General features: G+C 49.0%; 1 protein-coding gene across 3 annotated transcripts in view; it reads right to left on the reverse strand.

The window, feature by feature from the left end:
• The window catches only part of zgc:123010 (uncharacterized protein LOC641500 homolog), a 204,531-nt gene that overhangs the window by 157,237 nt on the left and 32,071 nt on the right, over window positions 1-15,223 (reverse strand). For all 3 annotated transcript variants that reach the window (XR_005945696.1, XM_041210199.1, XM_041210198.1), the window contains 2 exons: window positions 14,661-14,755; window positions 7,139-7,222 (listed from right to left, as the gene is read on the reverse strand). Coding sequence is in view for 2 of the 3 variants with exons in the window: in XM_041210199.1 (XP_041066133.1) it covers window positions 7,139-7,222; window positions 14,661-14,755 (179 nt within the window). In the remaining variant the exon portion in view is untranslated. The remainder of the gene's footprint in view (window positions 1-7,138; window positions 7,223-14,660; window positions 14,756-15,223) is intronic.

The following is a 15,223-nucleotide window of genomic DNA, read 5'->3' on the forward strand; positions in this document are numbered from 1 at the left end:
TTGTGGCAAAGGCACTATATAAATAAATGATTGTTTTGGATGTTGATGAGTGGTATAAGCAATGGCTCTGAGATCCCAGGATTTGGATCTTATGCTGGACTTTGTATCAGAAAAAGCCTGGCCTTGAATTGATGGTGGAGTCATCACCAGATCATCAGCCCATATCTCCAAACTACTGCCAGAAAGGAAAGCTGTCAGAGACCTGTGAACATATTTCCCAGGCCGGCGAGGGCAAGGGGGTGCGCAGAGCGAGGGCGAGAGGGCGCGAGGGCGAAGGGGCGCGAGGGCGCGAGGGCAAAGGGGCGCGAGGGCGCGAGGGCAAAGGGGCGCGAGGGCGCGAGGGCAAAGGGGCGCGAGGGCGCAGGGGCGCGAGGGCGCGAGGGCAAAGGGGCGCGAGGGCGCGAGGGCAAAGGGGCGCGAGGGCGCGAGGGCAAAGGGGCGCGAGGGCGCGAGGGCAAAGGGGCGCGAGGGCGCGAGGGCAAAGGGGCGCGAGGGCGCGAGGGCAAAGGGGCGCGAGGGCGCGAGGGCAAAGGGGCGCGAGGGCGCGAGGGCAAAGGGGCGCGAGGGCGCGAGGGCAAAGGGGCGCGAGGGCGCGAGGGCAAAGGGGCGCGAGGGCGCGAGGGCAAAGGGGCGCGAGGGCGCGAGGGCAAAGGGGCGCGAGGGCGCGAGGGCAAAGGGGCGCGAGGGCGCGAGGGCAAAGGGGCGCGAGGGCGCGAGGGCAAAGGGGCGCGAGGGCGCGAGGGCAAAGGGGCGCGAGGGCGCGAGGGCAAAGGGGCGCGAGGGCGCGAGGGCAAAGGGGCGCGAGGGCGCGAGGGCAAAGGGGCGCGAGGGCGCGAGGGCAAAGGGGCGCGAGGGCGCGAGGGCAAAGGGGCGCGAGGGCGCGAGGGCAAAGGGGCGCGAGGGCGCGAGGGCAAAGGGGCGCGAGGGCGCGAGGGCAAAGGGGCGCGAGGGCGCGAGGGCAAAGGGGCGCGAGGGCGCGAGGGCAAAGGGGCGCGAGGGCGCGAGGGCAAAGGGGCGCGAGGGCGCGAGGGCAAAGGGGCGCGAGGGCGCGAGGGCAAAGGGGCGCGAGGGCGCGAGGGCAAAGGGGCGCGAGGGCGCGAGGGCAAAGGGGCGCGAGGGCGCGAGGGCAAAGGGGCGCGAGGGCGCGAGGGCAAAGGGGCGCGAGGGCGCGAGGGCAAAGGGGCGCGAGGGCGCGAGGGCAAAGGGGCGCGAGGGCGCGAGGGCAAAGGGGCGCGAGGGCGCGAGGGCAAAGGGGCGCGAGGGCGCGAGGGCAAAGGGGCGCGAGGGCGCGAGGGCAAAGGGGCGCGAGGGCGCGAGGGCAAAGGGGCGCGAGGGCGCGAGGGCAAAGGGGCGCGAGGGCGCGAGGGCAAAGGGGCGCGAGGGCGCGAGGGCAAAGGGGCGCGAGGGCGCGAGGGCAAAGGGGCGCGAGGGCACAGGGGCGCGAGGGCGCGAGGGCAAAGGGGCGCGAGGGCGCGAGGGCAAAGGGGCGCGAGGGCGCGAGGGCAAAGGGGCGCGAGGGCGCGAGGGCAAAGGGGCGCGAGGGCGCGAGGGCAAAGGGGCGCGAGGGCGCGAGGGCAAAGGGGCGCTAGGGCGCGAGGGCAAAGGGGCGCGAGGGCGCGAGGGCGCGAGGGCGCGAGGGCGCGAGGGCGCGAGGGCGCGAGGGCAAAGGGGCGCGAGGGCGCGAGGGCGTGAGGGCGCGAGGGCAAAGGGGCGCGAGGGCGCGAGGGCGCGAGGGCAAAGGGGCGCGAGGGCGCGAGGGCGCGAGGGCAAAGGGGCGCGAGGGCGCGAGGGCAAAGGGGCGCGAGGGCGCGAGGGCAAAGGGGCGCGAGGGCGCGAGGGCAAAGGGGCGCGAGGGCGCGAGGGCAAAGGGGCGCGAGGGCAAAGGGGCGCGAGGGCAAAGGGGCGCGAGGGCGAAGGGGCGCGAGGGCGAAGGGGCGCGAGGGCGAAGGGGCGCGAGGGCGAAGGGGCGCGAGGGCGAAGGGGCGCGAGGGCGCGAGGGCGAAGGGGCGCGAGGGCGAAGGGGCGCGAGGGCGCGAGGGCGCGAGGGCGAAGGGGCGCGAGGGCGCGAGGGCGAAGGGGCGCGAGGGCGCGAGGGCGAAGGGGCGCGAGGGCGCGAGGGCGAAGGGGCGCGAGGGCGAAGGGGCGCGAGGGCGAAGGGGCGCGAGGGCGAAGGGGCGCGAGGGCGCGAGGTCGAAGGGGCGCGAGGGCGCGAGGGCGCGAGGGCACGAGGGCGCGAGGGCGCGAGGGCGAAGGGGCGCGAGGGCGAAGGGGCGCGAGGGCGAAGGGGCGCGAGGGGGCGCGAGGGCGAGGGAGCGCGAGGGCGAGGGGGCGCGAGGGCGAGGGGGCGCGAGGGCGAGGGGGCGCGGGGGCGCGAGAGCGAGGGCCAGGGGGCGCGAGAGCGAGGGCCAGGGGGCGCGAGAGCGAGGGCCAGGGGGCGCGAGGACGAGGGGGCGCGAGAGCGAGGGCGGGGGGCTCGAGAGCGAGGGCGGGGGGCTCGAGAGCGAGGGCGGGGGGCTCGAGAGCGAGGGCGGGGGGCTCGAGAGCGAGGGCGGGGGGCTCGAGAGCGAGGGCGGGGGGCGCGAGAGCGAGGGGCGCGAGAGCGAGGGGCGCGAGAGCGAGGGGCGCGAGAGCGAGGGGCGCGAGAGCGAGGGGCGCGAGAGCGAGGGGCGCGAGAGCGAGGGGCGCGAGAGGGCGAGGGAAAAAGAGAAGGAAAGAAAACTGATCTGCATTTCTCTGGCATTTCAATCCCACACTTCAGCGTGTCCCCAGGTGGCTTATATCTAAATCGATAATGTAAGCGTCAAATGAAGTTACTACTTCATGGGAATAAATAGTAGCCAGTCTGAAAAAGTTGGGATCCACAGCAAACAGCAAACGATGAGTTATTAGATATTTTAAGTCAAAAGAAGAACAATACCCTATTCTTCTCAAATTATTTTGCAGGATTTTTAATGTCTAATCGAATCACTGGGACAGGTCAATCCAGGCTTCCATTGAATGGCTCATCCAAAGTGTGTTGCCGTTAACAATTGAGCAATCTCATTGCACCATACAATCGTGTACTCAAGTCCTCACTTACTAATTCAAAGGCCAAAGTGCTGCCAACTGTCAGTAGTGGCTTAGTACAAAACAAAAACAGAATTACCTGGAAAAACTCAGCAGGTCTGGCAGCATCGGCGGAGAAGAAAAGAGTTGACGTTTCGAGTCCTCATGACCCTTCGACAGAACTTGCAAGGGTCATGAGGACTCGAAACGTCAACTCTTTTCTTCTCCGCCGATGCTGCCAGACCTGCTGAGTTTTTCCAGGTAATTCTGTTTTTGTTTTGGATTTCCAGCATCCGCAGTTTTTTTGTTTTTATTATTATAGTAGTGGCTTAGTGGTAGTTCTCTCACCTCTGAATAATAAGATTCCAAGTTCAAGTCCCACTCCAGGTCATTGAGCACAAAAATCAAGGCTGACACTCTCAGTACAGTACTAAAGGTGTGCTGAACTGTCAGCGGTACCGTCTTTAAGCTGAGACTCCTGTGTAAAAGACACAGGATGGAAAAGATCCCAGAAGAGCGGGGAACAACCCCTGGTGTCCTGGCCAATATTTAGCCCTCAATCAACATATCATAAATAAAAAGAGATTATCTGGTCATTATCGCATCGCTGTTTATGGGAGCGTGCTACATCTCCCACATTACAACCGTGACTACACTTCAAAAGTACTGCACTGGCTATAAAGCGCTTTGGGCCATTCAATGGTTGTGAAAGGAACTATATAAATGCAGGTCTATACTATTATAACTGGGGCAAGCTGCCAAGCTACAGCCTGGATCCCAACCAGATACACAACCATCTTGTCTCCAAAGGAGTTAATTGGCACAATGATGAAAGGCTGTTAACACCTTGTGGAAAATTAGGGGAAAAAAGCGGTCAAACAGGTTCAGCAGCCAAACAGAATTAGACCAGCAGGAGGGGAAAAAATAGTGCCTGATTCAAAGTCTGAACAGCTGTGCCTCTGCGCATTGAAATAATAATAAACTGCTACCTAAACTGCCTTACAACATTAGATTTATTAGGAGAACAGATTACACAACAGATAAAGGAATTCCCCTCAAGCACAAACTTCAGGGCCGGTACAACTACTGGGCGAGCTAGACAGTCGCCGGGGGTGACAAGGTTTGGAGGGGGTGGGGGCAACATGCTGGCACTGGCACTGGCACCACAGAATAAAACGGAGCTGAAACTACACAGAGCTTTATAATGATATGGGCAACTCTCCACAAATATCCAGGGGCTTCGTCACAAGTTGCTCATATCATTTTAAAGCTCTATGGGGTATAAAGCTTTCAAATCGACCCAGAGCATCTTCGCTGGAAAGATTTAGAAAGTACTCAGGAGGTCAAGAGAGGTCAGCCAGCACTCCCTAAATCGGCAACGGGTTAACACCATTCCGATTCCAGCAGTATTCGCCCTCTGTTCCGGGATCAGACTCCAGGAATGTCCTCACCCTCTCTGCTCCGGAATCAGACTCCAGGAATGTCCTCACCCTCTCTGCTCCGGGATCAGACTCCAGGAATGTTCCCACCCTCTCTGCTCCAGATCAGACTCCAGGAATGTCCTCACCGTCTCTGCTCCAGGATCAGACTCCAGGAATGTCCTCACCCTCTGCTCCGGGATCAGACTCCAGGAATGTTCTCACCCTCTCTGCTCCAGGATCAGACTCCAGGAATGTTCTCACCCTCTCTGCTCCAGGATCAGACTCCAGGAATGTTCTCACCCTCTGCTCCAGGATCAGACTCCAGGAATGTTCTCACCCTCTCTGCTCTGGGATCAGACTCCAGGAATGTTCCCACCCTCTCTGCTCCAGGATCAGACTCCAGGAATGTTCTCACCCTCTGCTCTGGAATCAGACTCCAGGAATGTTCTCACCCTCTCTGCTCTGGGGTCAGATTGGGATCAAACTCCAGGAACATTCTCACCCTCTCTGCTCCGGGATCAGATTGGGATCAGACTCTGATTTTGCCTTGTTTTAGGAGGAGGGCAGGATTTCTCCAGTTTATCATCTCGACAGTGAACACAGCCTGGCTGAGGCTGCACAGCGGATTCCAAGGTCCTTTTGGAAAGTTTCACTGCTGTACTTTCTGGGAGGTGAATTATTTGTGAGTAAAATTTTTTCGGAGAACAAACTTCTCAGGGTTGCTGCTTTATTAAATTGCGGCAAAATCTTTTGGTGATTTTCTATTTACAAAAAGGCCAGAATAAGGATTTCCCTTCCCAGGGTCTAACCGGAGGTTCAAAATTCCTGGATACCAAGAGCCGAAATCAGGGATCAGGGAGCTTTCAGCTTCCAGGTTAACACTCTCCACGGGTGGCGCCCGTTAATCAGAAATGGCAGTTATTTAAGAGTTCCGCATTTCCAACCAAATCAGAAAGCTTACGGTGGGGGTAATCTCATTGTGATGCGGGTGCCGAGGTCTCGCGAGCGGCGAGTCAGCAGAGTGCAGGAATCCAGCGAGCGGTGCCAAGGGAGCGTGCTTGCTACAGAAGCAGAACAGAGGGAGGCCGAGGCAAGAGCAGGCCGCAGCCAACCAACTGCCCACGAATTTGACCATTTTTACTGGTTGGGTGAGAGTGGGGCCATTTCACTGCCTTAATTTTCGAAAGCTATTGGGAGGGAGGACAGTGGTGGCGTCAGCCTAGGGTGCCAAGTACTCTTGCAACAGCCCTGCCGAACTCATTCACGTTGCATCCTTTATCTGCGGTACAAGCAAATAGTCTTGTTTTCAAGTTAAAGTGTTTGATTATCGTGATGAGACTCAAAATACATGCCTAAAAAAAAAATCGGCAGACTCAGTTCAGGAACCACATTTCCCAACAGGCCTCAGGCCTTCTGCAAATGCACCAGCTGAGAAATGGCTGCACATGCCCAGTTAGTGGTTTTTTAAGTTCTTTAGGTTGGAAAACGGCCATGCTCAGTAGATAAGGAAGCAAAGAAGCGATACAGGGCGATCCCTCTCTGATCCCTGTCCTTGTCCCTTACCTGTGACTTTCTTCTGGGTCCTCTTTCTGATCCCACTCTTTGGATTGGGACCTCCGTCTTGGTTTGAGGCCTTCTCCCTGTCCCTGCTCCTTGGGACACCTTCTCTCTAACGTGCTCCTGCTGAGGTTTCGCCCTGTATCACTTCTTTGCATTTCACTTGCACTTCCCTCAATTTAGTCTATCGCATTCGCTGCTCCCAATGAGGTTTCCTCTACATTGGAGAGACCAAACGCAGACTGGGTGACTGCTTGGCAGAACACCTTCAGTCTGTCCGCAAGCATGACCCAGACCTCCCTGTCGCTTGCCATTCCAACACTCCACCCTGCGCTCATGGCCACATCTCCGTCCTCGGCCTGCTGCAATGTTCTAGTGAAGCCCAACGCAAACTGGAGGAACAGCACCTCATCTTCTGACTAGGCACTTTACAGTCTTCTGGACTGAATATTGAGTTCAACAATTTTAGATCATGAACTCTCTCCTCCATCCCCACCCTCTTTCCGATCCCCCCCTTTTTTCCAATAATTTATATAGATTTTTCTTTTCCCACCTATTTCCATTATTTTTAAATGTATTTCCATCCATTGTTTTATCTCTACCTTTTAGCCTATTTCGATCCCTTCCCCCCACCCCACACCCACTAGGGGATATCTGTACCTTGCTCGTCCTGCTTTCTACCCTTAATGTCATCTATTAGCACATTCCTTAGATAATATCACCACCTTCAACACCTCTTTGTCCTTTTGTCTGTGACATCTTTTGGCAATCTCCACCTATCACTGGCCCTCTATCCAGCTCTACTTGTCCCACCCCTCCTTAAACCAGCTTATATTTCACCTCTTTTCTACTTTCACTTAGTTCTGTTGAAGAGTCATACGTACTCGAAACATTAACTGTGTTCCTCTCCGCAGAAGGAACACGCTGTTTGATTCATATCAGCCAATCATTGGGGTGTACAGCCTATATACCTGGCAGTTGCGCCGGCACTGAAATTCTCACAGAACATTACCGGTCTGTCAGGGGCTTATGGGGTTTTCCCATTCTTTCCTCCAGCAGAAATGTTACTACAGTCAGCGAAAAGCAACAAGCAAAACAGAAACAGAAACAAAAACCTTTTTTTTGGCCCTTCGTCGTTCTGCTTTCTTTTTCGCTTTTTCCTGGTCCGTTGCATGTTTGTCCAACTTGACCCCATTATCCTGTTGGTAAATAAAGGCAAGTCATGGTTAACATTGTAACCACACCATAAAGGACTTCGAGAGTCAGAAACCACTATATTTAATGTTCTGAATGCACTCAAGTAGAAAGACAGCCCAGCGCCATCAATAGGAGATTGGCTTTTGTACGATGCCAAGCTCAGCAACTGCCAGCTCAATGCTCATTGTATTGATCAAGTAAACAATGCGATAAGAGGTTCGGCCTGCTAAATACTCTATCCGGTATTCAGTTCCCATACGCCCAATGGAGACCAGGTAGATAAAGGGAGGCCCATCTAACAGCACCCAATGGGAGATGACTACCCCTCAAATAATCCTTTAGTGCCATTTAGCCCAGTTACCCTCCGCATGTTCCAGAGCAGAGGGCATAATCTTAAATTTAGATCTAGGCCATTTAGAAGTGTATCAGGAAGCACTTTTTCCTCACTAAGAATGGTGAAACTCTGGAACTGAATCCCCCCAAAATAGGCTATGAATGTAGGGAGGTCAACAGAAATTTTCAAGACTGAAATCAAGGCATTTTCTGAGAGGTAAGGATATTGAGAAATATGGAGTTGAGGTGGAAATCAGCCATGATCTAATCGTGCAGTAGAACAGGCTCAAAGGCTCATTCTAGCTTGGTCATTTACCATTAGGACTTTAAGGCTTCCCTTGAGATTGAAGAGTGCAGCAACTGCATTCAGATTGTCTTCTGACTGGTCTTTGCATGCCCATGATGACAAAGCCATATTTAGCCAGATTAAAGAAAAACTTGCATTTCTATGGTGCCTTTGACAACCATTCAACGTCCCAAAGTCCTCTTGCGGCCAATGAAGTGCACTGTTATAATGTAGGAAATGTGGCAACCAATTTGTACACAGCAAGATCCCACATACATCAAAAAGATAATGAGATAATCAGTTTTTTGTGATAACGATTGTGGGATAAATATTGACCATGACACCAGGGATAGATCCCCTGATCTTCTTCGAAGAGTGCCATGGGATCTATTATGGCCAATCAAAAGGGCAAATGGTTTAACATTTCATCTGAAAGACAACACCTCTGAGAGTGCAGCACTCACTCAGTACTGCACTAGTGTGTCAACCTAGACTTTGTGCTCAAGCCTTGGAGTCAGACTTGAATCCACAAGCTTCTGCTGACTCGAAGGCGAGAGCACTGCCAACTGAACCACGACCGACACATTAATGACACATTTGGGTTAAGCAAAGCAAGAGTGACGATCGGGGCAAAAGCAAAACACTTGGATCACCGGTGTGGTCAAGGGCAAAACAACGATTTAATTAGCATCTAACTAGGGAAGGCCTCTGTCCCATAACCAGGAAACAAATCCAGGCATTCCTCAAGCTGACCAGGTATTTCCTCAGTTTCATACCTAGTGATGAGGGGTGGGAGGGGGCACAAGTGGAGCATAAACACCAGGTCTGGACTACTTGGGCCAAATGGTCTGTTTTTGTGCCGTAAAGTCTCTGCAATTCTCTGTATAGTTACACAGCTACACCAGGACCTTACTCAACCCAGAAAACAATGCAAAAGAAATGTTTCTGAGAGGCTGACGACTGCCACATGTGCAGTTTTATCCTGTCCCAACTATTTTCAAGCTTTCACAGTCCACATTGCTGAACTCAATGACCCTGGGCGGAAACATCTAGGCATTTGCCTAAATTGCAAATTACTCCAACAAGGTAGCTTAATTTACAGTGAGAGAATAAATAGTGTATCATTTGAATGCTGAGAACGAGAACAGCGCTTTCATCAAACCAACATTATGCTATATACTGACCACAAATCTGTAGTGTGGTTACCTGTGACTCAGGTAACGAGTGTTGGTGCATCGCCCTGCAAGGATACAGTATGACTACCAATATGGGTGTGGTTCCTGCAACATGAACAACAGAAGGGGCAGAGGGAGAGCGCAAGAGAGCCAGACAGAGAGTGGACTGAATTTCCAAGATAGCATATATTAGTTAGGTTCCTATTTAATGAAAGAAATAAATAAATTCAAGTAAAGTTAATTCAAATAAAATCAACGAAAGAAAAATGAGTTTGTTCTTTAATCATTATTTGCAATGATTTAGCTTATTTACAATTCGAATCTTACTGTGTTCCCTCAGAGGAGTTTGGTGGAAGTAATTCTACTGCAAACACACAGATACGTGATATGACTTTCCTATGTGCTTACTCATTCTTCTATCATAAATTCTTTTGAAACTAGTACAAGGGCTGATGTGATGCTCCCACTGCTTTCAAAGGCCTGCATCAGGTCTTATCAGGGCACAAGTCAAGTCCAGCAGATGAAAATAATTACAAGACAGGATTTGCCATTTTATTATCCAGGCAATGTTACTGCAAGCTCATCAAGATCTCATGGGAAAGGAAAGAGAATGTTAAATGGTGTATGAAAGCTGGAACAGCACACGTCCTGGCAAATGGGAGAGAAACAAAGAACAGCAAAGTTTGCCAAAACTGCAAAAAATATGAAAAGCAGTTGGCCAGGAATATGGTCACAGGAGGTTCCAAATAAATAGGACAGATGGGGCATTCAGGAGCAATGTGAGGCCCCTTAAAAACGGATGATGGTGATACGCCAGTGAAAATAAGCAAATGATTAACATGTTGAATAATGACTTTGCATCAGTATTTACAGTAGAGGAAGAGGTTAGCATGCCAAACATCCTAAGGAAACTAATATCAAATCATGGACTCTCCAAAATTAGCATAAGCAAAATAGCAGTAATGATAAAAAAAATAGCACTAAAGAATGAGAAATCCCCAGGAGCAGATGGCTTTCATCCCAGAGTTTTAAAGGAAGTGAATGAGAACATTGGAGATGCCCTAACTATAATGTTCCAAAGTTCTCTCAAATTGGGAACTCTTACGTTAGATTGGAAAACTACAGATGTCACACTGCTGTTTAAGAAAGGAGAGAGGGGAAAAGCAGGGAGCTATCCTAAATCAAACACTACAGGATTCCGCTCATAAGTAACAATGTCAGTTTGGTTAAGCACTGTTGTGGTTTTCAACAACCAAATGATAGTATTCTTTTTCACTGTAAATTAAACTACCTTGAGGCATTAATTTGCGATTTAGACAAATGTCTAGGTGTTTCGCCCCAGGTCATTGAGTTAGTCTAATGTCTGCTGTCAGCAAATTGCTGGACACTATGATTAAGGATAGGGAGACTGAATATCAGAGAACACCAGCATTGATTTGTAAAGGGTAGCTCATGTACAACAAACCTGATCGAAGTTTTTGAAGAGGTGAGTAAAGTTATAGACAGAGGAATGTGTGTGGATGTTACTTAAATGGACATCCAGAAGGCATCTGATAAAGCCCTTCATAAGAGACTGTTAGCTAAATGGAGGATTTGAAGACATATTACCTGGTTAGGAAGTTGTCTGAGCAGCAGAAGACAGAGAGAAGGGATAAGGGCGGGTACTCCAATTGGCAAGACGTGACTAGTGGTGTGCAGCAAGAATGTGTATTGGGGCCTCAAATATTCATCATATTCCTTAACAGCACGTATGAAAGGGACAGAAAGCCACTTATCCAAATATGCTGATGACTGGATAGGAACTGTCAGCGGTGAAGCTGGAAGCATAAAATTACAAAGGCATATTGATAGGCTAAGAAAATATGCAAAATTATGGCAAATGGGTTTCAATGTAGGCAACTGGGAGGTCATCCACTTCTGACCTTAAAGAGAGAGAATAAGATACTTTCTAAATGATGAAAAGCTAGAAACAGATCATTAAAATATCATGAACAGGTACAGGAAATATTCAAGACGACTAATGGAATACTGGTCTTTATATCTAGGGGTAGAAGTCATGCTACAGCTATACAGTGCCCTGGTTCGACCACATTCGGAGTTACTGTGAGCAATTCCGGGCATCACGCTTCGGAAGGTTATATTGGCCTTTGAGGGAGTGCAGTGTAAACGTATTAGAATGATACTTGGACATCAAGAGTTAAATTACAAGGAGACTACATAAACTAAGGTTATATTTCCTGGAATTTAGAAGGTTAAGGGCTGAACTGATCAAAGTTTTTAAATTATTAAGGGGAACAGATAGGGCCGATTGAGAGAAACTATTTACTCTGGTTGGGAGTATAGTACTGGGGACATAGTTTAAAAATTAGAACCAGACCTTTCAGGAGTGAAATTAGGAAACACTTCTCCATGAGAAGGGTAGGAGGAGTTTGGAACTTTCTTCTGTGAATGGCAATTGATGCTAGATCAACAGTTAATTTTAAATCCAAGATTGATAGATTTGTGTTAATCAAAAGTATTAAGGGATATGAGGCAAAGGATATGGAGTTAGGTCACTGATCAGCCACAATCTCATTGAATGATGCAGAACAGACTCGAGGGGCTAAATGGCCTCTTCCTCTTCCTATGTCCCTATATAGCTGACTATTAAGAATTCAAGTGTCAAAAGTAGTCTACAAGAGCATTAAGAAGACCCAAAGGTCGAGCATACTTCAGCAGATCAATTTCAAACTCTTCCTCCTCAATTCCCTCCATTCCATTCCATTCTTCCAATCCTGCTCTCCTACTGTTAGTTCCTCCTTCCAGGTTTACTACAGGCTATAAGAACCTTTAGGCTATTGTCATCATCCACAACGGAACTTTCCTCCTAAATCCCTCCACCTTAAATCCCATCTCTTAGATAGAGTCTTTGACAATCTTCACTGGTCTCACTTCAGCTCCTGATCCTATCAGGCCTTCAATTGTGAAGATTCTTGGAAGGTTGTTCTGCTACATTGGATGCGTTACCCAAATGCAAACTGCTAAGCATCTATCATGTGTTGTTATATGGAACATGTTAACAATATCTGCAATTTCAGTCTCATTTGTTCTACATGCATATTGGTAATTACACTATCAACACTGCAATACTTCAATATTTAAAATTTTAACTTCTGTAGAATTTTCTGATTACATTTATTAATGTACTCAGTGTCTTAATCAAAGAAATATTCCATCACAAATCAATACATGAACAAGCAAAGATTCAGTAAAGTGAGTGTTGGTCCTCTGTAGAGTGAGGATGGGGAGTTAATAGTAGATAATGAGGAATTGGCAGATGAAATGAACAAATATTTCACTTCTGTCTTCACTATGGAGAATATAAAAAACATCCCAGTAATAGCTGTAAATCAGGAGGTAAAGTGAGAGAGGAACTTGGAGAAATCAGCAGTACTGAGCAAACTGATGGAGCTGTGGGCTGACAAGTCTCCAGGTCCTGATGGACTTCATCCTAAGGTCTTAAAAAATGAGGGAGTAGATGAATTGATGTTAATTTTCCAAAATTCCCTAGATTGTGGAAAGGCTCCATCAGACTGGAAGTAGCAAACATAACCTCTCTATTCAAGAAGGGAGGGAAGCAGAAAACTGGAAACTACAGGCCAGCTAGCTTGACGACTCGAACATCTTCCCCTGACAGTCGATCATTAAAGAGATTATAGCTGGGTACTTAGAAGAGTCAGCATGGTTTTGTGGAATGGAAATCATGTTTAATCAATTTATTAAAGTTCTTTGAAGGACTAACATGTGCTGTGGATAAAGGGGAGCTTGTAGATGTGCTGTACTTGGATTTCCAGAAGGCATTTGATAGGGTGCCACATAAAACGTTATTGTGGAAAATAAAAGTGCAGTGTAGGGGATAACCTATTAGCCTAGATAGAGGATTGGCTGGCTGGCAGAAAATAGAGAGTATGCATAAATAGGTCTTTGTCTGATTGGCAGGATGTGACTAGTGGAGTCCTGCAGGGGTCTGCGCTGGGGCCTCAACATTTTGCAATTTACATCAATGACTTAGATGAGGGGAGCAAAGGCATGGTAGCTAAATTTGCAGACAATGCAAAGATAGGTAGGAAAGTTGTGAATGTTGTGTAGAAGACATAAGGAGTTTGCAGACAGATACAGATAAGTTGAGTGAGCAAAAATCTGGCAGATGGAGTATAACGTGGGAAAATGTGAAAGTGTTCACTTTGGCAGGAAGAATAAAAAAGCAGAGTGTTACTTAAATGGAGAATGACTGCAGAATTCTGAGATGCAGAGGGATCTAGGTGTTCTAGTGCATGAGTTACAAAACGTTAGTATGCAGGTACAGCACGTAACCTAGAAGGCTAATGGAATAATATTCTTTATTATGTGAGAAATTGAACATAAAAATAAGGATGTTATGCTTCAGTTATACAGGGCATTGATGAGACCACAGCTCGAATACCGTGTGCAGCTTTAGTCTCCTTGTTTTAGGGATGATGTAAATGCATGGAGACAGTTTAAAGGAGGCTGGCTAGATTGATACCTGAGGATAGGTTGGACAGACTAGGCTTGTGTCCACTGGAGTTTAGAAGAGTGAGGGGTGACTTGATTGAAGTATATAACATCCTGAATGGTCTTGACAAGGTGCACATTGGAAAGGATGTTTCCTTTAGGGGTCACCCTGATAGATCAGAGATAGGAGAACTTTTTTCTCTTAGAGGGTTGTGCAACTTTTGGGACTTTCTGCCTCAGAAGGTGGTGGAGGTGGGGTCACTGAATATTTTTAAGGCAGGGTTAGATAGATCCTTGTTAGGCCAGGGAATCAAAGGCTAATCGGGGGTAGATGGGAATGTAGAACTCGAAACACAAACAGATCATCCATGATCTTATTGAATGGCAGACCAGGCTCGAGGGGCCAAATGGCCTACTTCTGTTGTTTCATTCGTATGAAGGAAAAAAATGAATGTTAGTTGTGTTTAGACCAAGTCTTTTAGGTAAGTCTTTAAAGTGAGACCCTGCCTGCCCTCTCAGGTGGATGTAACAGATCCCATGGCACTATTTCAAAGAAAAGCAGGGGAGTTCTCCCCAGTGTTCTGGCCAATATTTATACCTCAGCTAATGTCACCAAAACAGATCACCTGGGTCATTATCACATTGCTGTTTGTGGGAGCTTGCTGTGCGCTAATTGGCTGTGCCTCTTTCCTACATTATAAAAGCGACTACATTTCAAAAGTATTTAATTGGCTGTAAAGGGCTTTAGGGTATCCTAAGGTCACGGAAGGCAAATATTTTTCTCTCTCTTCTTATTTTCATTTTCAATGACTAAAATATTTCATCCTAAGCGTTGTCAGAGATTAAATCTGCGCCTAATAGGGTACACAAATCGGAAGTCCCCTCCATATAGAAACTGCAGCTGAGGAAGTCTCAATGGCAGGCTGAGTCATGGTGCTCCCGGGTTCTCTCTCCAATCTCCCCTACTCAACCTCAGGCCAGGCATCCTCTGGACTCATCACAACCTCCCACCAAACCCAGTCCAGGAGCTAACCCTATTTTCCCCCATCAGGCCCACAGCCCCAGACAATATAATCCTTTGATAGAAAATTCCATTAAGTGGGCGTTTACAAGTTTCACAGAGTTGTTTTTCACCTGTATGGAGGAGAGTTTAATTTGATTCCTTTCTCCATTTGTCTGAGGAGCTTCATCACATTCCATGGCATTTTCGTCCATCTTCTCAAAGTTATCTGCAAAATTAAGAAGTCAGAAAAAGTAATGAAGAGATTACTCAAAAACATCTATTGAAGAAGAATATAGTGGGGTTGGGGGAGAAGTCAACCCGATAAAGATAATGTGGATTTTACACTCAAAAAATTGTAGCACATTTAACATTGTGTCAGCCATGATTTAGTTGGTTGCATTGTCGCCTCCTAAATAGGAGGTCGAGCGTTCAAATCCCACTCCAGGACTTCAGCACAGAAATTTCGGCTGATGCTCCATAGCTGTACTGAGGGACTGCTGCTCTGTTGGAGGTACCACCTTTTGAAAGAGACTTTAAACCATGGTCCCACCTGCCCTTTCCGATGGGAGCAAAATATATAACAATTTCAACAATGGGCAAGGGAGTTTGCCCGAGGTCCTAGTCAATATTTGTCTCTCAATCAACATTATTAAAAAGAGATTACCTGTCATTATAACATTCCTGATGGTGGGAA

Source organism: Carcharodon carcharias, chromosome 17 (genome assembly GCF_017639515.1).
Source record: "Carcharodon carcharias isolate sCarCar2 chromosome 17, sCarCar2.pri, whole genome shotgun sequence".
NCBI classification, from domain to species: domain Eukaryota; kingdom Metazoa; phylum Chordata; class Chondrichthyes; order Lamniformes; family Lamnidae; genus Carcharodon; species Carcharodon carcharias.